At 48.3% G+C, this 24,624-nt stretch overlaps 1 protein-coding gene across 4 annotated transcripts; it reads right to left on the reverse strand.

Annotated features, from left to right (window-relative positions):
- Positions 1–7,588: 7,588 nt before the first annotated feature.
- Positions 7,589–13,362, reverse strand: PARS2 (prolyl-tRNA synthetase 2, mitochondrial). 4 transcript variants are annotated; one of them, XM_078331953.1, is made up of 2 exons: positions 13,300–13,362; positions 7,589–9,737 (listed from the first exon to the last, which is right to left on the reverse strand). In XM_078331953.1, the coding sequence occupies exon 2, from the start codon at positions 9,599–9,601 to the stop codon at positions 8,393–8,395; it is 1,209 nt and encodes a 402-aa protein (XP_078188079.1). In that variant the 5' UTR covers positions 9,602–9,737; positions 13,300–13,362; the 3' UTR covers positions 7,589–8,392. The 4 variants fall into 4 exon arrangements, with proteins under 4 accessions (XP_078188079.1, XP_035107497.1, XP_078188081.1 ...); XM_035251606.3 differs by having other exon boundaries at positions 7,589–9,849; XM_078331955.1 differs by having other exon boundaries at positions 12,687–13,362.
- Positions 13,363–24,624: the final 11,262 nt, after the last annotated feature.

Consider the following 24,624-nt stretch of genomic DNA (forward strand, 5'->3'; position numbering starts at 1 on the left):
CAGTCCACCCAGTTACCCTGACTGTGCCCAAACCCTGGCCTCTCCAGGGGTTTTCCCCAACTGCTCACATCAACCTGATTACAGTTCCTCTAACACACCAGATGCTTCATATGTCCATGCCTTTGCTCCAGTTTCCTTTACTTGGAATGTCCTTCCCCTGCCTGGCCTACCTGCCCAAAACCCACCTATCTTCAGAGATGTTTTCTTTGCTAGGATGTTTCCACTGCCTGCTGGCAGAGCTGGCTTTCCCTGATGTGCATGCACATACCCCCATACTCACCCTCCATCTGTCCTGTCCCCGTAATACTGCATGGCACCAGGATGTCCAGGTGTCTGCCTCCCCTTCCAGCAGGTAAGCTCTGTGTGTGTGTGTGAGCTGAGTGGATGGATGGATGAACCAACGAAAGAACGAACTAATGAATGAAAGAATAAAATAAGCCAGTGCCCTGTTCCCAGGCACCCACTTGCACACACAAGTTCAGCAACAGCATTCCCAGGCTCTGTCTTTTTTGGCCTCCGCTATGCATCTATTCTGGTTGCAAAGTGTGGCTGCACCTGCATTCCGGGTTCCTGCCCACAGAAAGTGCAGGGCTTCCCTCTGCCCTGAACCTGCCGAGGGTAGGACTAGAACTGGGCCAGGGTGGGAGTCCAGCTGTGGCTGGCTCATGTGCAGCTCAGGAAGGTCCTTTGCTTACGGCAGCCAGTGCGGAGCCTAGGCCCTGCTGCAGCGGTGCATCTCCAGGAGCCAGGCTAGCCAGGTGAAGGGCCCTGAGCACTTCCCTTCCTCCAGCTGATGGGACAAGGAGTGAGGCCAATGCTCTCTGCAGGGGATGTGGGCCTCCCCTGCCACCGTGCCCATGCCTGGGACTCCAGCAGAGCCAACTTTCCCTGCCTCATCTATGAGGGCCAGGCCAAGGCACCTGCACTCACATCCATACACGTGAGCACAGGGCAGAGCCTCTTGCACCCACCATCCCTGAAGCAGAGTGCTGCCCTTCCTTCTCAGGGACAGGGATCAGATCAGTGATGGAGGTGGGACCACCTGACTTCTGTCTAGTTACCTCTATGGATTTGGGGTGGCAGCTGAAGAAGGGGGTCTGGGGACAAAGCCCCCTGAAATACACTGTAGGCAAGCCAAGAAAGGCACTGTTCACACTGAATTCTGGCACTGAGCTAACCACTGTACCTGGATTCTCTTAATCCCAATGGCCATCCTCTTGGGTCTGTTATCTAATTTTATAAATAAGGCCATGGAGGCACACAGTCACCCCACTAGTGAGTGCCAAGCCAAGAACTGAACCCAAGCACCTCACTCCAGAGCCCTCCTTCCTCCTCTGTGTTCCTTATTCCATTTGCCTTACAAACATTTATTTGGCACCTGCCTCGAGCAGAGCATCGAGGCTGAAGTGCATCAGGCAGCCTCTGCCTTCAAGGTTATGCTGTTAAATGGATGCAATAAATCTAACGGCCTGGAAACTGCTCCAATGAAGATAAAGACAGCCACAACAGGCAAGTCTGTCATCAGCCCTGCTCTGAGCCCCCAGTGACTCTGTCATCAGCGCTCTTCGTGTGGCATTCAAGGCCATTCAGGATCTGGGCCCCCGCCACCTCTACAGCTTCCACTCTGACCTCCTCAGCCCAGCCATCCTGAATGGTTCAGCTGTGGGGCAGGAGGATGCAGGGGCTGAGTATTGATTGGTTGTGGAGTCAGGCACCTGCATCCCAATCCCAGCCCCACAGCATACTAGCTGGAGGCCTTGGGCACTTTGCATAGGCTCTCTGTGCCTCAGTTTCCTCATCTGTAACATGAGCAGGATAACAGCACTTACCTCATGCAGGTCTTATGTGGATTAAATGCATTAATCTACGTGAAGCATATGGGACACAGCTTGCCTCAAATTACATGTTCAATCTATGACATTGTTATTTTCTCTTCCCTAACCTCACCATGCTCTGAGCTTTGGGGCTTTGTGAATCCTGTTCTCTCTGCCTGGACCATTCTTCTTTCCACTTGTTCCCCTTCTACACACAACTGCTCCTCCCTTCACTATTTAACATGTAGCCTTCAATCAGGCCCAAATGCCTCCTCAGGAAGCCCTCCCTGTCTCCTTATCCCACGTGTCCCCATGGCACCCACACCACACTACACTAATTGTTCCCTTGATGGTTCTTGCTCTCTGTAAACTGAGTCAGGGGCCCTAAGCTGTGTACTTCTGTAGTGCCAGAGCCTAGTACTGCAGCTGCTCAGCACGTAGTAGATGCACAACCAATTATTACTGGCTGATGATATAGAGCAAGGAGTGATTAATTCTGAACAGATCAAGGATGGAAGCTACCACATATGATGGACTTGGATCATGAAGTTGAAGAAGGAATCAGGGGGTGCGGTTAGGTGGGAGGGCCTTCTGGCATATTCCAGGGGTAGTGCCTGTGCTTGCCTGGCTCAGTAACAGCAGCTGCCACCTCTTGAGCACTTAGGATATGCCAGGCAACATTCTTGGTGCTTTATTTGGATTGGTTCACTTAATCCTCCCAACACCTCTAGAAGGCAGGTAGCATAGCCCCATTTTACTGACAGGAAAAGTGGTGCAAAGAGGTTAAGTAACTTGCCCAAAGTCAGCTAGCTAATGAAAAGTAGAACCAGAACTTGAGTTCAGGACTCTGCTAAGCCCCTCAGGAGATATTAATGAGACCAGCCCCCTGCCTTCAAGGAGTTTCCAATAGACCCAGCTGCCTTTGCCTTCTCAGTCCAAGCTTATGGTAAAGTCTTGGCACTCACTGTCATGCAGTGTCCCCAAACTGTCTGCCTGGGTAGAACAGTCCACTGTCTGCGGAAAGCCCTGCCAGAGCCGACGCTTGAATCCCCATAGCACTCAACACCCTGCCAATGGGACTCCCGTCAGCCTATGAGTTTTTTTTGGCAAGCCTTGGCAGCAAGTGCTGCCCTGGAAAAAGGGCATCCTGAGTTACCATGAACTGGTGCCACCTTTTCACTCTCCTGGTCCTGCACAGTTTTAATTAGCTAAGAGCAATTAAGCTTTAACCATAGGGGCTCATTAGCAGCCTTGGGCACTGCTGGCTTGACAGGAACCCCTGCACCAAGATGGTGCTTAAAGTTGCCATCCATTCTACTGGCCATAGTGCATCACCCAGCTACCTTCTGTGCAAAGTATCACTCAGTATACAGGCAGCTCCACTTACCGAGCATCTGCTGTGGGCCAGGCACTGTTATCCCCATTTTACAGATAAAGAACTGAAGTGGAGGGACTATGAGGAAGTGCCTTGCACAAGTGCCAGAGAGATAGTAAGTGGCACAGTCTGACTCCAGAGTCTGTAGTTGGGGTCACTATAAGTAATTTTATTTTTGAGACAGGGTCTTTCTCTGTTGCCCAGGTTGGAATGCAGTGGCACGATCTTGGCTCACTGCAACCTTGTCTCCTGGGCTCAAGCCATCCTCCTATTTCAGCCTCCCAAATAGCTGGCACTACAGGTGCCTGCCACCACGCCCAGCTAATTTCTATATTTTTTGTAGAGATGGAGTTTTGCCGTGTTGCCCAGGCTGGTCTCAAACTCTAGGATTACAGGCGTGTGCCCAGCCTCATTAAGTTACACAAAATACCTTGACTTTTTTCAAATGTTACTTAAGTTTGCAATAACATCATAAAAACATGTTCCCATTTTCCACATTATAAGAAAACTTAAAAATCATTTTCCTAACTCTAAAACAAAGCCTCACATGCCCTTGGATGCATAACAATCCATTCTAAAAGGCATTCATGCATCTTGGTGTGGAAACGGATTGTGGGAACTCTGGAGACCTGGCACTCAAGTAGTTAAGGAAACGACAATTTCAGCAGATTTCTGCACAACTCCTTTATGAATAGCCCAGCAGGTGTTTCTTCCATTAAAACACAGAATATTAATGGAGCCCCTGATTTACATTCTAAGCCTGATTTACACAATGGTTTTGTTATGCACCAGCCTTTGTCCCCAAGTACGAATTCTGCTAAATATTTCCCAGGCAGTCGCTGCTAGATCTCCCCAAGGAATGAGCAATGATAATACAGCCTGTACCTGCTATTTTGCCAGCATCCCATTTCATCAATTTATGGCAAGAGGTAAAATTGGCAAGGTCAGAAATAGTAAGGTACACAGTTTGAGTATTTCTGTCTTTCCTCTAAGGAGATACAGCTATTCTGCAGGTGCCTCCTAATTCTTGCCTGTGGCATTTCCCAGGAAAGTTGTGAAGTATCTTATCAAGAAAACAAGATCCAGGTCTTGAGATAACAAAGTTAACAACAGAACCTGAGCTCCCAGTGGGGGGGTTTCCTAAGTCGTCTGGTGTAAGGGAAGTAAGTGTCTGAGTGCAGACTAAGGGGTAATGAAGCATTTCATATAAGTGAGCTTGGTCAAGCCCCAACCCTCCGCCTCCGCCCCCGCCCCCGATACAAGGCGGGTACCATTTGCACGAGTGTCTCACTGATGAAGAATCTGAGATGCACATAGGGCAACTAATCTGTCTGTGGTCACATCCCAGTAAGTGATCTAGGATTATGTCTCTTCACCAAATCATGCTGCACCTGGCTACTAGAAAAAACGCGGGACACATAGGTTTCATTCAGCCTTGGGCAAATCGGTGTCCTCCCTGTATTTCTCTCCCTATTGTAAACTAAAAAGCATGGGCATCTGCTTCACGAACTCACACAGCTTTGGCAGCTCAGAGGCTGATCCAGCCAGTCTTCTCTTCACTCAGCAGGACCGACCAGAGTGGACTGGCGCCTGTCCTGTCCTCAGGCATCTTGCAAGTCTGATGATGTGTGACGTGCTCATTCCTGCTCCAGGCCCGCTTCATTCCTGCTTCACTTCATCTGTGCCTCATTCCTGCTCCAGGCCCACTTCCCAGCACAGAGCCAAGGCCAGCTTCAAGTTTTCCTAAACTCTAAAGCTCCAGGATTCTAGATCATCCTCGAGTCAGTCTAGACCTTGCACATTAATGAAAAGTAAAATGAACTGGCTCTCTATTCCTGGAATCTAGTTTTTAAAAGTGCTTATATTAGGCTAACCTCCCATAAACAAGTAAGCTTATGGAGCATAAATTTAAAGTTAAAAAGTTATTTAGCCAAAAAATAAAAATAAAAATTATTTAGCCAGTCAAAGTGGCACACTACCTGGGAGGTTCAATTGGGAGGACCGCGTAGCCCAGGAGTTAAGTCCAGCCTGAACAACATAGCAAGAACCCGCCTCTCTCTTTTTTTAAATATTTATGGAAAACCTTTTTCTTTTGAGACAGGGTCTGGCTCTATCACCCAGGCTGGAGTGTAGTGGTGCCATCTCAGCTCACTTCCACCCCACGGGCTCAAGCGATCTGCCCACCTCAGCCTCTCCCAAGTAGCTGGGACTACAGGCATGTGCCACCATGCCCAGATGTTGGCCAGGTTGGTCCTGAACTCTTGGGCTCAAGTGATCCTCTGGCCTCAGCCTCCCAAAGTGCTGGGATAGCAGGCTTGAGCCACCGTGCCCAGGCAAACACCTGTCTCTTGAAAATATTTAAAGCACCCATTTACATGAATCTTGATTTCTCACATACTTTAGGCTAACTTGGTTAGAAAGATATACGTAATTTAGTTTTACAGAGGCTAAGCAGTGTCGTGAGAAGGGCAGTCTGACTAGTGCCTGCCATCTAGCTGTGATCATAATAGCTGTGCATCCTTGGATAAGTTGCTGAAATAGATCCTCATGCTTCCTCATCTGTAAAATGAGATCACAGCATCTACCTTGCACAATTGTAAATTCTGAAAATGGTATATAAAGTGCCTAACAGTGGCCAGGTGCGGTGGCTCACACCTGTAATCCCAGCACTTTGGGAGGCCGAGGCAGGAGGATCACTTGAAGCCAGGAGTTGGAGACCAGCCTGGGCAACAAAGTGAGACCCTGTATCTCAAAAAAAAAAAAAAAAAAGCCACTGTGATGGTCCACAACTATAGTCCCAAGTTACTCAGGAGGCTGAGGCAGAATTGCTTGAGGCCAGGAGTTTGAAACCTGTTGCCTGAGCAACATAGGGAGACCCCATCTCTAAAAAATAAAAATTAAAAATTAAAAAGTGCCTCACACCGGTGGCATATGGTGGATCCTCAACAAATAAATGGCCAGCCCATTAAAAGCAGAGGGAGCATATCAGTCTGATAATGAACAACTGAAATCACTAAAAGAAATGCCCAGCTACAAAGTGGGTCCAGAGGAGGCAGCTCTTACACCTGGAGCTCTCAACTGACTTTGACTGCACATTACAATCGGCTGGGAAGCTTTAAACTTCCCAATGCCCAGGCCATACCCTACAAGTAACCAAACCATCTGGGTGGGACCCAGGTGATTCCAATGTGCATGGTTAAGATCCTCTGCTTTGTAATCTAGCCTTACTAGGTTTGCTCTCAGAATGCACGTCTCCTAGCCTGAAAATCTGAAGTATTTCAAAGGAACCCTGGGCCTGGAGCTCCAATTGGCAGGGCTGGGAGCTGGTAGGGCTTGGCATACACATTTATTAGAAAACCTGATGCTGTCTGGGTGTGGCGGTTCATGCCTGTAATCCCAGCACTATGAGAGGCAGATCACCTGGGGTCAGGAGTTCAAGACCAGCCTGACCAACATGGAGAAACCTCATCTCTACTAAAAATACAAAATTAGCCGAATGTGGTGACACATGCCTGTAATCCCAGCTACTTGGGAGATTGAGGCAGGAAAAATCACATGACTCCGAGAGGCGGAGGTTGCGGTGAGCCTAGATCACACCATTGCACTCCAGCCTGGGCAACAAGAGAGAAACTCCGTCCCAAAACTAAAAAAAGAAAACCTGGTACTGTGTGCTTGGGAACGGGGTTCCTCTACCAGTATCAGGCTGCCTGGAGGCTGTTTAGCAGGTGGAACCATTGGCCAAAACAAGAACTGTAGTGCACTAGGAATTAGCTCAGGGCCCTGGCCTCAGGGAGCTCACCATCAAGAGGCAGGACCACTGTACAATGAGCTGTGTACGCACAAAACAGGAAGGGATGCGATCGGTGCTGTGGGAGGCAGGAGAACCACTATTTGGAGCTGCTAGGCAGCTTTTTAGGTGCTGGCTGAGCTTGGTCTTGATAGATTCTTGTCAGATACAGACATGTAGAGACCCTAGGGGGCCACGGATGGAAAACTGGGTTATGTTCCTAATCTAGGATGCAGGAGCAATGAAAGTCATTGGCATTGCTGAGGTAGTTCAAGCCTTCGCTGTTTGCCACAGAATTCAGGCAGAGAGCAGCTTTTTTTTTTTTAAAGCACAGCTTCTACATGAAGGACACAAGAGACCAGCTCTTAATATTCACCCCATTATGGCTCTAGGATAAAACTGCACCTAGGATAAGGTCACCATGGCAGCTGAAGCCTGCTGCCCCCATACTTGTGGGAAGAGATGGTTTAAACCACATTTTCCCAACCACCCGGTTTTTTATGTGGGGGGTGGGGGTGTGTGGGAACAGTCAAAAAAGAAAGAAAAGAGTAGGAAGCTGTTGCACAGTTGAAATGGCAGATGTTATCCTTGTTTCAAATTAATGTGCAAGGCTCCTTCTAATACTTTGACTTTATTCAATCAATAGAACATGATCTCAGTGCTTAAGCCATTTTAATAGGGCCAGGTCTCTTGAGGTAGCTTTTGGGCCATCAGTTAATTACATTAACTTTCCAGGAAACAGACTGGAGGATCAGAGGAACCAGATCTGCCTGTCACAAACCTCTCATGGAACCCCCCAGTGACACGTATAAGGATGTTACAGATCTAGTTCCATTTTCTCAAGTTACAGATGGGGAAACTGAGGCCCCAGCAGGGGGAGGGGATGAATCTAAGTCACCAGTAAGTTGGTGGCAGTCAGATCTCGATTCTTCTCCCCACACTCTCAGCCCAACTTCTTAGTGGAGGCGGGCTGGCAGACCTGCTCTCTGGACAGAATGTAGCAAAAGGCCCGTGGTCAAACTGACGGCGGGTGGGGAAGGTTGTAGGACCTTCAGCCATCAGCCAGTCTCATCCTACATGTGAAAAACTCAGCTGAGAGAAGGGAAGTGATTTACCAGAGGGCCAAGACTGGAGCTTGGGTCTCTTGCCTCTCAGCCTCCTAGAAGCTTCCACATGGAATACAAAAGGAAAGGTATATGGCAGCACGGCCAGTCTGAAGAAAGGGATCAAGTTAACAACTTAAAGTACAAATAATCTGAACAAATGACTAGAGAAAAATTGGCTTCCCTAATATGATCTCAGCCTCCATGAGCTGTGCTGTTCCCGGAGAGAGCAGTCCAGGAAAGGGGTAGGAAAATGCAGTGTTAGAATGAGCACCAAGACTGCAAGATGGGGGCAGGGGTGGGCTGGGGGCATTTAGATGGTCTGCACTTGGGTCAGTAAATCCATGACTCCATCTTTGGTGAGGAAAACCACTTCACCAGTGTTCTGACACCAAACCTCAAAATGTGCAGGGTCCTCCAGGGCCCTCTTGCCAGCGATTATCACAAAGGGGTAGCCAAACTTACTGGCATCTTTCAGTCTGTTTCCGATGGTCAGATGGGTCCTGTCATCCAGGAGCACCTCCCCGTGAAGCTGAGGCACTGCCTCTGTGATGTGGTCGTACAGCTGCCCTGCGAGCTCGGAGGCCGCCTCCTCCTTACTGCCCTTCTTAGGGGGGATGAGGCAGGCTTGGTAAGGGGCCAGTAGGCTGGGCCAGCGGACACAGTCTTCTGTTGAGAGGACTTCAATGGCAGCAGCCAAGATCCGAGTCACGCCCAAGCCATAGCACCCCATTTCAGCCAGGGATGGTTTGCCATAGACATTGGTAAACTGGGCATTGAAAATGGATGAGTACTTGGTACCCAGGTAGAATGTGTGCCCCACCTCAATGCCTTTGGTTTTGGTCAGTGGGCCTTGGCAAGCAGGGCAGTTCATTTGTGACACGTCTAGTGTCTCCATGTTGGCTGAGAAGCTGCAGCTGGGACAGATGGCAAGCCAGTCCTCTCCAATATCCATTGGGAGCTGGAACTCATGAGACATCGTGCCCCCGATGCTGCCCACATTGGCCTGGACCTTGACAAATCGCAGCCCTAACCTGTTGAAGAGGCTGCAGTAGGCATCACACACCAGGCTGTAGGTCTGCTGGGCAGCCTCTGGGGAGGAGTCAAAAGTGTACATATCCTTCATGTAAAACTCTCGGCAGCGGAGAAGACCAAAGCGGGGCCTGGGCTCATCTCGAAACTTCCTTGTCACTTGGTACAGCAGGAAGGGAAGCTGCTTGTAGGAAAGTTTCTTTTGGGAGGCAATTAAGGCTGTAATGGCTTCCTCGTGAGTTGGTCCTAAGCAGTATTCCTTGCCATGTCTGTCTCTAAGTCTCAGCAGCTCCTTGCCCATCAAGTCCCACCGGTTAGTGGCTTGCCAGAGCTCTGCCGGGCTGAGACTGGGCATGTTGACTTTCTGGCCCCCGATGACCTGCATCTCCTGGTCTATCACTCGCACGAGCTTCTCCATGGCACGGACGGTGTACGGCAGGAGATGGTAACAGCCGGGGCTTGCTGGGTAGATGAGGCCCACCTGCAGCATCAGCCGCTGGCTCTTACAGGTCAGGTCACCAGATCTGCCCTCCAGGGAGAGCACCTGGTCTTCCCGAAGGTTCTGTGGCTGGAACACACGAGACAGCAGCAGGCGCCGCCCTCCTCCTGGGACACAGTAGTGAAACCTATGAGGAACAAACCCAGAGAGCTGGTGGCTACAGGTGGCCAGGGTGGGCAATGCTCTGCATCTTGTCAGCAGCCCTTCCATGACACCCTGGCACTAGGAAGCAATGGCACCTGGAGAAAAATGAGATGTGTGAGAATGAGCATCACCTGTGTTCCAACACCATGAGGTAGCCAACCCAGTCTGCTCTCAACAAACTTCTAAGACAGCCACTGATTTGCGGATACAAATCCTTCCATTTCTAATATCCTAGCAGACCAAAGCATTATTTCTCTAAACTCTTACTTCTGTTTTTGAAAAATCAATATTTTCCTGATTATAAAAACATTAACAACATTCTGTGGAGAGGCAGCAGTGTGTAGTGACTGCACAGGTTCTGGAATGACGCAGCCTGGATTCCAGTCGGGCCTCCCACTGGCTGCACCCTATGTAGCTGAGGACATGTTGTCTTAACTCCTCTGTGCTGTTTCTTCATTTGTGAAATGGTAATAACAACAGGACTTACCTTGTAGGCTTATTGTGGACAGTTAGAAGAGTTATAAAAAGTTCTTGGGACAGTATCTGGCATGTACTATGAGCTCAATTGATGTCTGCTATTATTATTATAGAAAACTAGGGGGGAAATCTGAAAACAAAAAAGTAAAGAAGGCCGGGCATGGTGGCTCACACCTGTAATTCCAGCACTTTGGGAGCCCAAGGTGGGCAGATCATATGAGGTCAGAAGTTCAAGACCAGCCTGGCCAACATGGCAAAACCTCATCTCTACCAAAATTACAAAAATTAGCTGGGCATGGTGGCACACGCCTGTAATTCCAGCTACTTGGGAGGCTGAGGCAGGAGAATCACTTGAACCTGTAAGGTGGAGGATGCAGTGAGCTGAGACTGCACCACTGTACTCTAGCCTGGGCAACACAGTGAGACTCTGTCTCAAAGGGAAAAAACAGAAAAGAAAATCAACTGTAATCCCTTGCCCTGGAGTTGACTGCAGCTGATGTTTAGTTGCGATGTCTCTTGCGAACCCTGTTCTTTACACATCCCTCTCTTGTCCCGCTCCCTCCCCCCAACATTGAAATGTCATAGGTCTCTTCCCTCTTCACAGCACACACTCCCTGGACAGCCTGCAGGCTGAGGGCTGACTCAAAATCTCCACCTGCCTCCCGGAGAATACACCATGCAGGTATTTCAAACTCCGAGGCCCAGAATGAACTCAGCATCCTCCCCCAAACCCACTCCCCCTTTGGCACTACCTATCATTGTGAATGGCAGCAAAAGTTGCACCTTGTCCAAAGCAGAAAGTGGGGTTCACCTGCTCTGCCCCTCCCTGTGCCCCACATTCACAGCCCTCTTGGCTCTCTCATTCCTACCTCTTCACTTGCTGTCCAATCTGTCCCTCTTCCCTCCACAGCCTCCACCCAGGTCCAGGCCACCCTTATCTCTCACCTGGAGGGTTGCAACAGCCTCCCCACTGGTCGCTGGCTTCCATTCCTGCCCTCCTTCTATCCATTCTCCATGCTGCAGCCACAGGGGAGACTTCCCAAGCATAGATGGTAACAGCTTTTCTTGCTTAAAATGGCCTCCTGCTACCCTTAGAATAAGGCTGAAGCCCACATGAGCCTCATCTCAGCACTACCCCCTCCCTGATCTGGCTTTGCCATGCCCACTTTTTTTTTTTTTTTTTGAGACGAAGTCTCGCTCTGTTACCCAGGCTGGGTGCAGTGGCACAGTCTTGGCTCACTGCAACCTCCGCCTCCCAGGGTCAAGCAATTCTCCTGCCTCAGCCTCCCGAATAGCTGGGACTACAGGTGTGTGCCCTCACACCTGGATAATTTTTGTATTTTTAGTAGAGACAAGGTTTCACCATATTGGCCAGGCCGGTCTTGAACTCCTGACCTCAAGTGATCCGCCTGCCCCAGCTTCCCAAAGTTCTTAGATTACAGGTGTGAGCCACTGCCCAGCCTCAATACATGTTCTATCAATAAATGAACTGAATGATTCTTGACCCTGTCAGTCCAGTCTCCATATGAGTCTCCAACTAAAAAGACAGCTGACCCAATCACTCCCCTGCTTACAATCCATTAATTGCTGGCTCTCATGATAATTTTGTCAGAATGGCACCAAAGCTCTTCATACTTTGATCCCAACACAACTCTTACAGCTTTTTACCCCAGCAAGTTGCTCATCATTCTTGAAACAGACTGACCTCCCCCAACCCCCAGCAACTCCAATTCGAATTCAAGGTTCACTTATTCCAAGAAACTTTCTCCAACCCCTCTAAACAGAGAAAGCACCTCCTCTGTGCTCCACTGCACACGCCTCTTTTTAGTACACGGTGCAAGAATCATCTCCAAAAATATTTTAGAGAAACTGTTGTGTGCCAGGGATTAGAAGCAAATAATGTTTCACACCTTTTTTTTTCTTTCTGGGTGTGTGTATAGGGGCCAACAGGGGAGGTCAGTGTCGATGTTTAATATTCTATTCCTTGCTGAAATTACGAGTTCATGAAGTTTTATACATCTTTAAATTTCAGAGTCTAGCATAATGCCTACTATTTAGCCCATTATTATTTGTTGATCAAATACATTAATAAACTAAGAACAAAGTAAACAGGTACAATGATATAATTATCTGGATAATTTAAATGAGAGCTTTAAGCCCTCTTCCCCCACTTGCACCATGTCTGTCCTCAGACCCCTCAGCTTATATGAACAGGAGAATAAGTAGAATTATCTTAATTTTTCAGTTATCCACAAGGAGTATCTAGAAAGCAATATAGTGACTAACATACGTAGCAGTTCAGGCTCTGGCAAACAGCCTCTGAGTCATTCAGTGGATTTTTTCTGTGCGGGACACTGTCAGCCCTTCCAGACCAGGTCTTTTTAAAGATTCTTTGACTCACCATTGCCCCCCAGACTAATCAGAAAAGCTGTACAGAAAGCGTTTACAACGTTACCTGATACATATTAAGTGCCATAAAGTGCTGCTATTATGATGATGAGGCCTAACTCAGAAAAGTGAGGCTCTGAGATATAAAGTCACTTGTGTCAAGCCACACAGCAAATAAGTGCAGGGTCAGACGTGGAAGGCAAGGTCCTCGCCTCCAAATCCTACAGTTTCCATCACGAACTGTGCTACATTAAACAGCAATGGAACCCCAGGCCTAGTTCTAAAAACCAGCTCGGCCGTCACTCGCTCGGTAACCCCTGTCCAGTTACTTCGCTCCGGACCTCCGTTTTCTCCAACATAAAACAGGAAGGCTGGCTCAGGCAGCGGGTGGTCCAGGGCCTTTCCAGAACTAGCACTTCGAGAACACCGCGTGACTCTCACGACGACCGAGGGAGACCAGTAAGTGCTACCAGTAAGTGCTGCCCTCCGAGGACACAGAGACCAGGAGACGAGGAGTATCCAAGTTTATGTGATTCTCGGCCCGCCCCAACTCAAGGACAGGATGCACGTGGGAAAACGGACACCAGGGTCCTAGGTCTCCGCGCCCAGAACTGTGTGCTCACTTCACTCAGCTGCCTGCACCCGTCTCTCATGTCTGGCAGTCACCCACGTTCACCTACCGCAATCCCAGCCCAAGCCGCGCTCAAGACCACCGCCGCGTCAGAACAGCGCGCCTGCGCCACGAGCAATTCCCGCCCTTCTCGCCAATCGCAAAGTCGCGCTCACGGGGGCGGGGACGGGGGCGAGTTACGGGAGTTCTGGCCCCGCCCCACTCTAGACACGAGTGAGAGGTTTTCCGGAAGTTTAGCCAAAGAGAGAGAACCCGGCTTTCCCCAAGATCGTTGATTGGCCGGAGCTGACGGAAGTATTCTCTAGGAATTTGGGAGGTGTAACTCTATGATGATTTAAGTGTGATGTTTCCGCCCACTGCCAGGCCCCACCCACTCCTCCAGGAGACCCGCTTGCGACATTGTAACCATGGTGACACACTGGGCAATTGGTTTCTAATCTATCCTATGATTTTTATGGGCTTTCCATTTAAGTAATATAACGTTGTGAAACAGTTGGAGAAAGACACCTTTTTTACAGTGCCCAAGACAGTCTTTAAGACACGAATTCAAATTTCCATTCACAAAATAGTTTTTCGGTAGCTACCAGGTACAAGCTGCTGCTGTAGACACTGGGGACAGTGAGGAGAACCAAATAGACAAAATTCACTGCATCAGTGTGGCTTACGTTCTAGAGAGGACACAGGCAACAAACCAATACAGTGAAATTTAAGCAGGGCAGGGAATGGGAGCAAAGAACTCAGTAACCAAGAAAAACAGTATTTTAATACAATTGTTTTTTTAAAAAGCAAAATTGATGTAAAAAGTTCCTGGAGAATAAAATATCAAAATTTAAAGGACAATCTGTCAGTCAGATGGTGCTAAAGGCTATAAAGAAAAAAATAACTAGGGAAGGAGAATGGAGTAGGGGAGTTAAGTGTTAGTGATTTTTTTTTTTTTAGACAGAGTTTTGCTCTTGTTGCCCAGGCTGGAGTGCAATGGTGCAATCTCAACTCACTACAATCTCCTTTTCCTGGGTTCCAGAGATTCTCCTGCCTCAACTGCCTGGGTAGCTGGGATTAGAGGTCTCCACCCCCACGCCCAGCTAATTTTTGTAGTTTTAGTAGAGACCAGGTTTTATCATGTTGGCCAGGCTGCTCTCGAACTCCTGACCTCAGATGATCCACCTGCCTTGGCTTCCCAAAGTGCTGGGATTTACAGGCGTGAGCGCCTGGCCAAGTGTTAGTAATTTAAAATAGGAGGATCAGGAAAAGCCTCATCCAATAGGTTACATTTTAGCAAAGACTGGAAGCGGGTGAGAGACACAGCCTTGCAGATATTTGGGAGAAGAATGTTCCAGACACAGGAAACAAGAAATGCAATTGTCCTGAAGTGGGAACTGCATGTTACATAACCCTACCTAATAACAGCTACAATTATTGAATGCCTAAAACATACCAGACCCAATGCAAGACACTGGTGATTCTGATACTGTCCCCAAGAAGCTCTCAGCCTGCCAGGATCTTCCAGGAACAACTCTGTGTGATCAGTGGTATGATAGGGGCTGACCAAACCCCTGTGGGAACGTGGGGAAGGAAGGCTTCACTGAGGACGTGACCTTTGAGCTGAACCTGAAGGATGAACGGCATCTACCCGGACAAGAATGGCAGTGGGTGTGAGTGCAGTGTTCAGGAGGAGGGATCAGGATATTCAGAGGCACAGATCAGGAAATGATGAGCCAGCGTGAGGGAAGCATGGGGTGTGGTGTGGTTTACTGCTTTATTTCTCCCAGCTCCTAACACAGAGCTTGGCACACAGGCTAGAGCAGTGATTCTCAACTTGACTACATTAGAGTCACTATACGCAACCCCCTCAACCTGTCCCGAGATGCTGGTTGTGGGTCTGGGGTGGGCCCAGACATTGTTATTTTATAATTCCTCAGGAAATTCTAATGTGCAGTCAGGGTTAGATCTGCAGGCCTAGAGGAAAGGCAATGGACAATCTGGTGGTGGAGGGGACAAGGGGTAGATGCCATGTTATTATCCTGGTATTATAATTGAAGAAAACACAGCTCAGGTGGAGCACAAGACTGCATCTGCCCACCAGCTAGGAGGCCAGGCAGAGCTGGGGTGGACCTGGACCAAGTCTCTAAGAGCTTTGCTGAGCCTCTACAGCCTAGTGCTGTGGTAGAGGCTTTCGCCAAGGAGTGAAGTCCTAGAGTTCTTACTGGACTGATAGTCCTCACTTGTCCTCTTTGCGGGTAGGGGGTAAATAAACTTCAGAATTTCTTGGATCTACATATCCAAAGTAGCCCTTAACTTCTCCCTGCTTCTGTGCATGTTATTACATCCCTTCTGATTCTGGAGAAGCCAAGCAGCTGTCCCCAGCACCCTGAGGTGTTAATTATTTCTCAATTAGCAGTCCCCAGGCTGTAGAGCATAGTGGTGTGGAGAGGCCTAATGACTTGCCGTGTTTATACACTCCCATATCTTCAGAGCACTTTACCAGTGGTAACTAATTAATGCTCACGACCCTCTTGGGAGGCAGGCCAAGACTGCTGCATTTTACTATGAGTTTGCGGGAGGCTCTGCCGCTCCAGGCTGCAGAATCCTGTCAAGACAGCCGCAGAGTAGATTTGTTCTCCATTGAGAAAGTCCAGGGTGGTGGAGATCCCAAGGTCGTGGAAACCCGGAATCTAGTCCTGTTGCTGTTAGCGACTTCCTGTGTGACATTTCAATCAATCAATTGATCATGATTTTTTGGATGACTTGATTTACAGAGCCTATTCATGGCTAAAGCCCCATGATGCACCACCCCACCCCCTGCAAAGAAAAAAAAAACCCACACAGAAAAAAATGTGTTCATTCTCTCATTTATTAATTGTTTATCAAAAAGAAAGAAAGAAAGAAAAGGACTCTACATTTGTGTTGGTGCCCCACAGCCCTGGGAACACACTATGTACTTAGTCATTTCCCTTGGCGAGACTAGGATCCCCTTGAGGGCAAGAACAGGTTTTGTTTTTTCTCTATCCTCATCCCTGAGCAGAGGCCCTGGCCCAGTGTTGGGGCTCAGCATGGAATTTTGCTTTTTGGTTTATTCGTTGTTTTAATATAGCAATTGATGCATGAATGGATGGTTTGCCTTCCCTCAAATCACAGGCTTCTCTGATCTGACACACTGAATTGTCCTTGCGCCCACAGCCCCTGGCCTGGCATCAGGAGGGACTCCGAATGTGTGTTGAATGAGCAAATGAAGGCAGAGTTAATGATGGACTCCCCAACCTCACGAGCTCACGGCCTCCTGGAGAGGCTGTCTCTCAAAGCGGTGACACAGTGCCTGTGGTAAGAAGCTGTGAGGAGGGAAGTGCAAGGTGCCGGGGAACGCATTGCAGATTAGGGGGATGGGAGAGGACATGACATCCAGCCATGAGGTGGGATCAGGGAGGGCTTCTCAGAGGAGGGGTACTTGGAATTGGCCTTAAGGAATAAATAGGAGCTTCCCAAGCCAAAAATGGGGTGGAAAGTCATTCTGGTCAGAGAGTCAATACATTGCTACTGATAAGGAGGAAGGCTAGAGACAGTTCTGGCTGGAGCACAGAGCACCCCCAGGCATCATGGACACAGAACTGGAGAGTCATTGGAAGCCAGGTGCGGCAGGGCCTGCCGGACCCAGCTCTGAATTTATCTTCATCTTTGTGGCCACTAGAACCTTTCTGATGAGGAACGATTCTCTTCTCTGCCTCCCTATTCCCCCCAACACATATAAACTCCTGCTCTGAGCACAGTCCCTGGGCGCTTTGCATCCCACTCTGTAGCATGGACTTGTCTAACTGGAAAGTATAATTGGCAACCCAGGAAGGTGGCCTCCTCCTCTGCTCCGTGCCCCTAGGCAGACACCGCTCATGTGAGAAGCAGGCCTATGGGCAAGAGAGGGTTCTACACCAGGGGAGGACTGGTCCACCGTGTTTCTTTGTCTGAAGTGAGAACTCAGATTGGAGTAAGAGGATGGTGAGAGAGGCTGGAAAGGAGACTCTTAGAATAGCCTGGACTAGGGCAGTGCGTGGGACAGGAGGAGACAGAGTCCAGAGGCATCTTTCCAGAAACAGTCCACCTGATGGACTCCTGAGCCCACCCCTGAACCCTTAACCCAGCCCAGCCCAGAGAGGCTGGACTGTGAGGGTGGCTTTGCAGTCAGGAAGGCCTTGACTAGGAATCTGCCCAGGCTCTTCTCAGCTGTATGACCTTGGTGAGTTACTTATTCATTTCTTTATCCATAAGACAGAAATAATAGCACCACATGGGGGGATTATGAAGGGACACTGAGCGATGTCATTGAAAGCATCCAGCCCATCCTCAACCCTTGTTTACTCACTTTCTCTCCCTTGTTGACTCTGGGGATGACCCTATTGCTCCCCTTGTCCATCATAAGGAGAAAAACCTCATGCTACTTCCTCTGCCTCTGGTTCTGAAGGACTCCCCACTCTCACCACTGGGTAGGATGCAAATCTCCTGTGGTCTTCGAGGGCCCCTTCTCCTGCGTCCCAGAGTATACCACTTGTTCATTTACTCAGTGCCTAAGCCTAGAGGAGCAGAGGCCAGCTGGGATCAGGAAGGTGGGACTGTTTTTATGAAGTTTTTTCAGAAAATGTGGCTACTACTATCATCGCCATTCTCATCATCGCTAACATTTATAGAGCCCTTTCTATGTGCCAGGGACAATATTAACTACTTTACACCTATGGCTCTCTTTCTCTCTCTCTTTCTTTTCTTTTTTCTTTCTTTCTCTCTTTCTCTTTCTCTCTCTCTTTCTTTCTTTGTCTTTCTTGGCAGAGTCTTGCTCTCTTGCCTAGGCTGGAGTGCAGTGGCCAGTTCAGTGCAGCCTCTGCCTTGTGGGTTCAAGCAATTCTCATGCCCTAGCCTCCAGAGTAGCTAAGACTGCAGGTGCACACCACCATGCCCAGCTTTTTTTTTTTTTTTTTTTTTTTTTTTTTTGCATTTTAGTAGAGATGGGGTATCACATGTGGTCTAGGCTGGTCTGGAACTCCTGAGCTCAGGCAATCTGAAAGGCCACCTCGGCCTTTCAAAGTGCTGGGATTACAGGTGTGAGCCACCGCGCCTAGCCCACTTTACACCCATATCTGATTAAATCCTTACAACAACTCCATGAGGCATATATATCACAGTTATATCCGCTTTACAGATAGGACAACCAAGGCTCAGAAAGGTTGGTTGGCTTCTCCGTGGTCAACACGCTGAGTAAAAGGGGAAGAAGGGAGTCAAACCCGGGTTTGTTGGATGCACGGCCTGATGTCTGCACTCACAGCTTCCAATAGCAACTTATTTGTATCAATCATGTCTTGACCCAGCACCAAAATTGCAGGAGCAATCACCCAAACAGACCTTGTCTGACTTGGCCTCTCTGTCTGGAGACCTGCTCTTCAGCTCAGTGGCACTCCCATCAGGAGCCCTTCCTTGAAGCCCCCATAGGCGGAGACACCCTCTCCTGACACCCCTTATAATTTTGTCTTTGTCTCCCATCTGACCGGCTCACTCTCTGAAACATGTCACAATTGTGTATGTAAGTGTGACAGGGCAAACAGATCTGAGTGCAAATGCTCATTTTGTTACCCACTTACCATATGGTCATGGGTGAGATATTCAACCTCCTCAAGCCTCAGATGCCTTATCCTTAAGATAGTAATGCCATGTCCCTCAGGAAGCTGTGATGAAGATGAAATGAGTTTGCCCATGTCAAGGGCCTAGTACAGTGCCTGGCGCATAATCAGCATTCAATAATGTTTGCTATTATTATTATTATTCTGATGTTGGTGACAGTGCCCCTGGCTGGCATGATGCCTGGCACACAGCAGGTCATGTAGCACATACAAAAAGTTCATCTCTATCCCACTAGACTGCAAACTCCCAGAGGGGAGGGCCCATGTTTATCTCTGGCCCTGCTAGATGTCATAATGAATCTCAATATATATTTGCCAAATTAATGTATTTCTAAATAATTCCATCAATTCATAAAATAAATGCCCTGCTAAAAATACAACAGAACAAAATCAGTAATAATCTGTCAATCAACAACTTGTTTTGCTTCTTTTTTTTTTGAGATGGAGTTTTGCTCTTGTTACCCAGGCTGGAGTGCAATGGCTCAATCTTGGCTCACTGCAACATCCACCTCCCGGGTTCAAGGGATCCTCCTGCCTCAGCCTCCCAAGTAGCTGGAATTACAGGAGCCGGTCACCATGCCCAGCTAATTTTTTGTATTTTTAGTAGAGACAGGGTTTCACCATGTTGGCCAGGCTGGTCTCGAACTCCTGACCTCAGGTGATCCACCCACCTCGGCCTCCCAAAGTGCTGGGATTTCAGGTGTGAGCCATCGTGCCCAGCCACCAACAACTTCTTTTGTAGCACCTCTTTAGGTTAGCTCTACAGAGTACTGGGCACAGCCAGAAGTCTGGGGCACACTGTGGGTGCTCCAGGACAAAGGCAAAAATCAAATGTCTGTGTGTCTGGGTGTGATTCTAGCAGTTTATCTGGTGTCCCTCATCTGGAACGATGATAGGAATTCAGTTCCTTTTGACAAAACCACCTTTTCTCTTTGGTGCAGGCTTTGGTTTAGGCGTGTGGGGTTGGCAAATACAACATTAAACACGGTAGAGTCCACGCCCTCCAAAGCTGGTGGCTTAAGAGGGGAGTGCAATGTCTGGATCCAGACATATCTGGGTTGGCTTCCTAGCTCCAGCACTCACTGGCTGTGTGACCAGGGGCAAGTGACTAGACCTCTCTGGTCTTCAGTTACTCTATGATGGGGTTGGTAACCCTCCTGAAATGTTTTGGGGATCAAGCAAATAACAGTACAAAACTTTGTAAACTGAAAGTACTGTATTAGTGATAGAAATATATTATAGACTTATATTCAGATCATCTGTAAGATTAAGGGTATAATGAGATAATGACTTTTAAGTAATTAAAGGGGATTATGTATGTAAAGCGCTTGAAGGGCAACTGGCACACAGTGCTCAATACAGTATTAACCATTTTTAATACTCCCTTGCAGCCGGCAGCCAGGTGCAATGGCTCATGCCTGTAATCTCAGCACTTTGGGAGGCTGAGGCGGGCAGATCACCTGAGGTTGGGAGTTTGAGACGTGCCTGACCAACATGGAGAAACCCCGTCTCTATTAAAAACACAAATTAGCCAGACATTGTGGAACATGCCTGTAATCCCAGGTACTCAGGAGGCTGAGGCAGGAGAATCACTTGAACTGGGGAGGCGAAGGTTGTGGTGAGCTGAGATGGCGCAGTTGCACTCCAACTTGGGCAACAAGAGCAAAACTCCATCTCAAAAAAAAAAAAAAATACTCCCTTACATGTGCTGTTCCTCTACCTGGCAGCTGTCCCCACAACCCCATTTTCACAGGGCTCACTCCTTCACCTCCTTTGGGTCTTTGCTGGAATGTCACCTTTGAAGCCAGAACTTCCTGACACCCTATTTTTCGCTTCAATCTACTCCTCCTCCCAACACTCCCAGCACTCCTGATGCCCTCTTGCTTTATTTTTCTCCGTAGCATCTATTGCATTTAATATAGTAAAATCTTTCCCATGCCGTGGTTTACTGGTATTCTGCTCCCCACCCCGCCCCTAACCCCAGTAGAGTGTAAGCTCCATGAGGGTGAGGATTTTGTTTGTTTTCTTCACTGCAGCATCCCGGTGCCTAGACCGAGGACACCAAACATTTTCTCTAAACGGCCAGACCATATTTTAGGCTTTGCAGGCCATATGGTTTCTGTCCCAACTACCCAACTCTGTCTTTGCAGCACGAAAGCAGCCACAGAAATATGTAAACAGATAAGCATGGCTGTGTTCCAGTGAAACTTGGCTTAATTAGCCAGGCACTGTGAGGCCTGCCTGTAGTCACAGCTACTCAGGAAAGAGAGGCAGGAGGATCACTTGAGCCCGGGAGTTCGAGGCTGCGGTGAGCTATGATCTCACCACTACACTCCAGCCTGGGATACAGAGTGAGACCGTGTTTCAAACAAACAAACAAACAAACAAACAAACAAAAACAAAACAACAAAAAGAAACTTTATTAAAAAATAATAATAATCAGGCAGCAGCCAGAATTTGGCCTGTGGGCCACAGTTTCCCAATTCTTGGCCTAGATCAATGCATGGCACGTTGTATTAGCTTGGTGCAAAAGTAACAGCAAAAACTGTGATGACTTTTGCACCAACCTAACAGCTGCTCAATAAATATAATTGACTGAATTAATTGTGAGCAAATGAGCACAGGACTCCCAGAGACACCTGATACAGTCTTGATACATAGCTGTACTCAGTAAACACATATTCCTTCCTATTTTGTACTTAATAAATATGACAAGACAGGCTATGGTAAATTGTATTAGAGGTACGAAGAAAGTGCTGTGGGAGGATTGAGGTGGTGGCTCCACCCCTTTGGATGAGGGAGGACTTCGAGGGTGTCTGTATAATGAGTTCTCCAGAGAAACAGAACCGAAAGACCAAGAGGACGTGGGTGTGCGTGTATACACACACGAGAAGACAGAGAGAAAGAAACAGCAAGAGATTTATTTTTAAGCAACTGGCTCATATGATTATGGAGACTGGCAAGTGCAAACTTTGCAGAGTGGGCCGGCAGGCTGGAGATCCAGGGAAGGGCCAATGTCGCAGTACAAGTCCAAATTCCCTCTTGCTTGAGGGAGGTCAGTCTGTTCTAGTCAGGCCTTCAACTGATTGGATGAGGCCCACCCACATTAGGGAGGCCAATCTGCCTTATTTGATGTCCATAGATTAAAATGGTAGTCTTATCCAAAATACACTCTCCAGGACCAGCCTGGCTAACAGAGTGAAACCCCGTCTCTACTAAAAATACAGAAAATTAGCCAGGTATGGTGGCACACACCTGTAATCCCAGCTATTCGGGAGGCTGAGGTAGGAGAATCACTTGAACCTGGGAGGTGGAGGTTGCAGTGAGCCCAGATCACACCATTGCACTCCAGCCTGGGTGACAGAGTGAGACTCTGTCTCAACAAAACCAAAAGAATGAAAACAAAAAACCCCAAAATATACCCTCACAGGAAAGTCCAGAATAATATTTGATCAAATATCTGGGGACTGGTTGTCTTAGTGTGTATGTACTGCGATAAAAAAATATCTGTGACAGGGTAGTTTTATAAAAAACAGAAATTTCTCTTCCTTTCTTCCTCTCTCTCTCTCTCTCTTTCTCTCTCTTTCTTCAGGGTCTGTTGTGGAGACTGTCAGACTGTACTGCAGTGGCACGATCTTGGCTCACTGGCAACCTCTGACTCCCAAGCTCAAGCGATTCTCCTGCCTCAGCCTCCTGAGTAGCTGGGATTACAGGTGTATGCCACTATACCTGGCTAATTTTTATATTTTTAGTAGAGAGGGATTTCGCTTTGTCGGCCAGCCTGGTCTCGAACTCCTGACCTCAGGTGATCCTCCTGCCTTGGCCTCCCAAAGTGCTGGGATTACAGCCATAAGCCACCACACCCAGCCCAGAAATTTGTTTCTTACAGTTCTGGAAGCTGGAAAGTCCAAGATCAAGTCACTTGCTTTCAGTTTCTGGTGAGGGCTGCTCTCGACTTCCAAGATGGTACTTTCTTGCTGCATGCTCACATGGTGAAGGGGACAAAAAAGGACAAATGCTCTGCCCTCAACATGACAGCAGAAGTAGAAGGCTAACAAGGGCCAGGCAGCTCTCCGAGTCCTCTTTTATAAGGGCACAAATCCATCCATGAAGTCAGACCCATGACTTAGTCACTTCCCCAAAGCCCCATCTCTCAATACCATCACGTTGGGGTTTAAGTTCCAACCTATGAGTTTCAGAGGGACAGACACACTCAAATCATAGCAGCAGTCCAACTATGTTGACCCATGAAATTAATTATCACAGTGTGCAAAGCTGCTTCCCCCACAAGCAGACCCTAAGTCAAGGATTCGAGGGCAAGTAGTTTATTTCGTAGTGATCCCAGGAGCTCTGTTGGGGAGTGGGGAAGTGAGAGAGAGGAGAGGGAAATAAATACACGGTGTGATAATGAGCAGGTTTTACTGCAGACAACTGGGCCTCAATCCCTCTGGGGGCCTCAATCCCTCTTGGAGTCAGTTCCAGACTGCCTCGGATTATCCTCATCCCAGGGTTTAGGAGGCTGGGCTGTTTATCCTCCAATGTCCTTTCACCATTGTTAGTGGAAGGCTGCTCCTGGACCACCGGGTGCGTCCCGTCTAACACGTGCTTGGGCTGAGAGAAAGCCGTCAGTTGAGAGTGACAGATGCTTGCGGTAGGATCAAGGGCACGCACCTGGTAGGCGAGGGCAGAGGGAATGTGGGCAGGGCACTTTAGTGATACTTGGGCTGGCCTTGCAGGATAAGCCGCCATCTTGTTTAAGGCACCGTTTGTCAAGTCTTTGACGCTCAACGCTAAGATTAATCCTAACTGGAACAGTCACTAATAGCTATGCCAGCAGAGTTAGAAAGCATTTTCTTTCCCTCATGCCCGGTTGGAAAACTCTCTGGGAAAGACTGGCCGAGCTTGGGTCATGTGCATGCTCTTGCATTGGGCGGGGGGGGGGGGGGGGGGGGGGGGACGGGGGGGGGACGGGGTATTATGATTGGCAGCCTCTACCACTATTCATAGTGAAGGGAGGATTAGTTAGTAGCCCACCAAGCAGGGGTTTGCTATTCCTAGCAGGGAGGGGGCTGGGCAGGCCCAACGATGGATCTCCTGCACAGGAAGAGTTCTTTCGTTTGTTTCTTTTATTTTGTGAGTGACAAATAAAACTCACAGAGGAGCTGCAAGTCGAATGAAACAATTTACATGCCAAAATAGAACAAGCCTCACCACAGAGCTATTGACTGGTTTGGAAACACAAACAGGAAACATCCATCCTAATTGTATGTATTCAGAATATAGAGCAACCTATGTCAGAGAAGAGAAAATAATCTAAACCCCTAATAGTTAAAAAGCCATTCACTAGTACACTTTAGCCTGCCTGCCATTCAATGCAGTATAAAGGGACCTCAGGGGAAAGTTACTTAACCTCTGTGAACCTCAGTTTCCTCATCTGTAAAATGGGAATGGTGCTGATGGAGAGTTCATGGGCTTGTGAGGATTAAATGGGATAAGGTGTGTGAAACATGCAAAGCGACTGACCATGGCAAGTTTCCAGGACATAGCTTTCTAAATTTTTTTTGAGGCAGTTTTGCCCTTGTTGCCCAGGCTGGAGTGCAATGGTGTGATCTTGACTCACCGCAGCCTCTACCTCCCAGGTTCAAGCAATTCTCCTGCCTCAGCCTCCCAAGTAGCTGGGATTACAGGCACACACCTGTAATTTTGTATCTTTAGTAGAGATG

The sequence above is a fragment of the Callithrix jacchus genome, chromosome 7 (genome assembly GCF_049354715.1).
Source record: "Callithrix jacchus isolate 240 chromosome 7, calJac240_pri, whole genome shotgun sequence".
In the NCBI taxonomy this organism is placed as follows: Eukaryota; Metazoa; Chordata; class Mammalia; order Primates; family Cebidae; genus Callithrix; species Callithrix jacchus.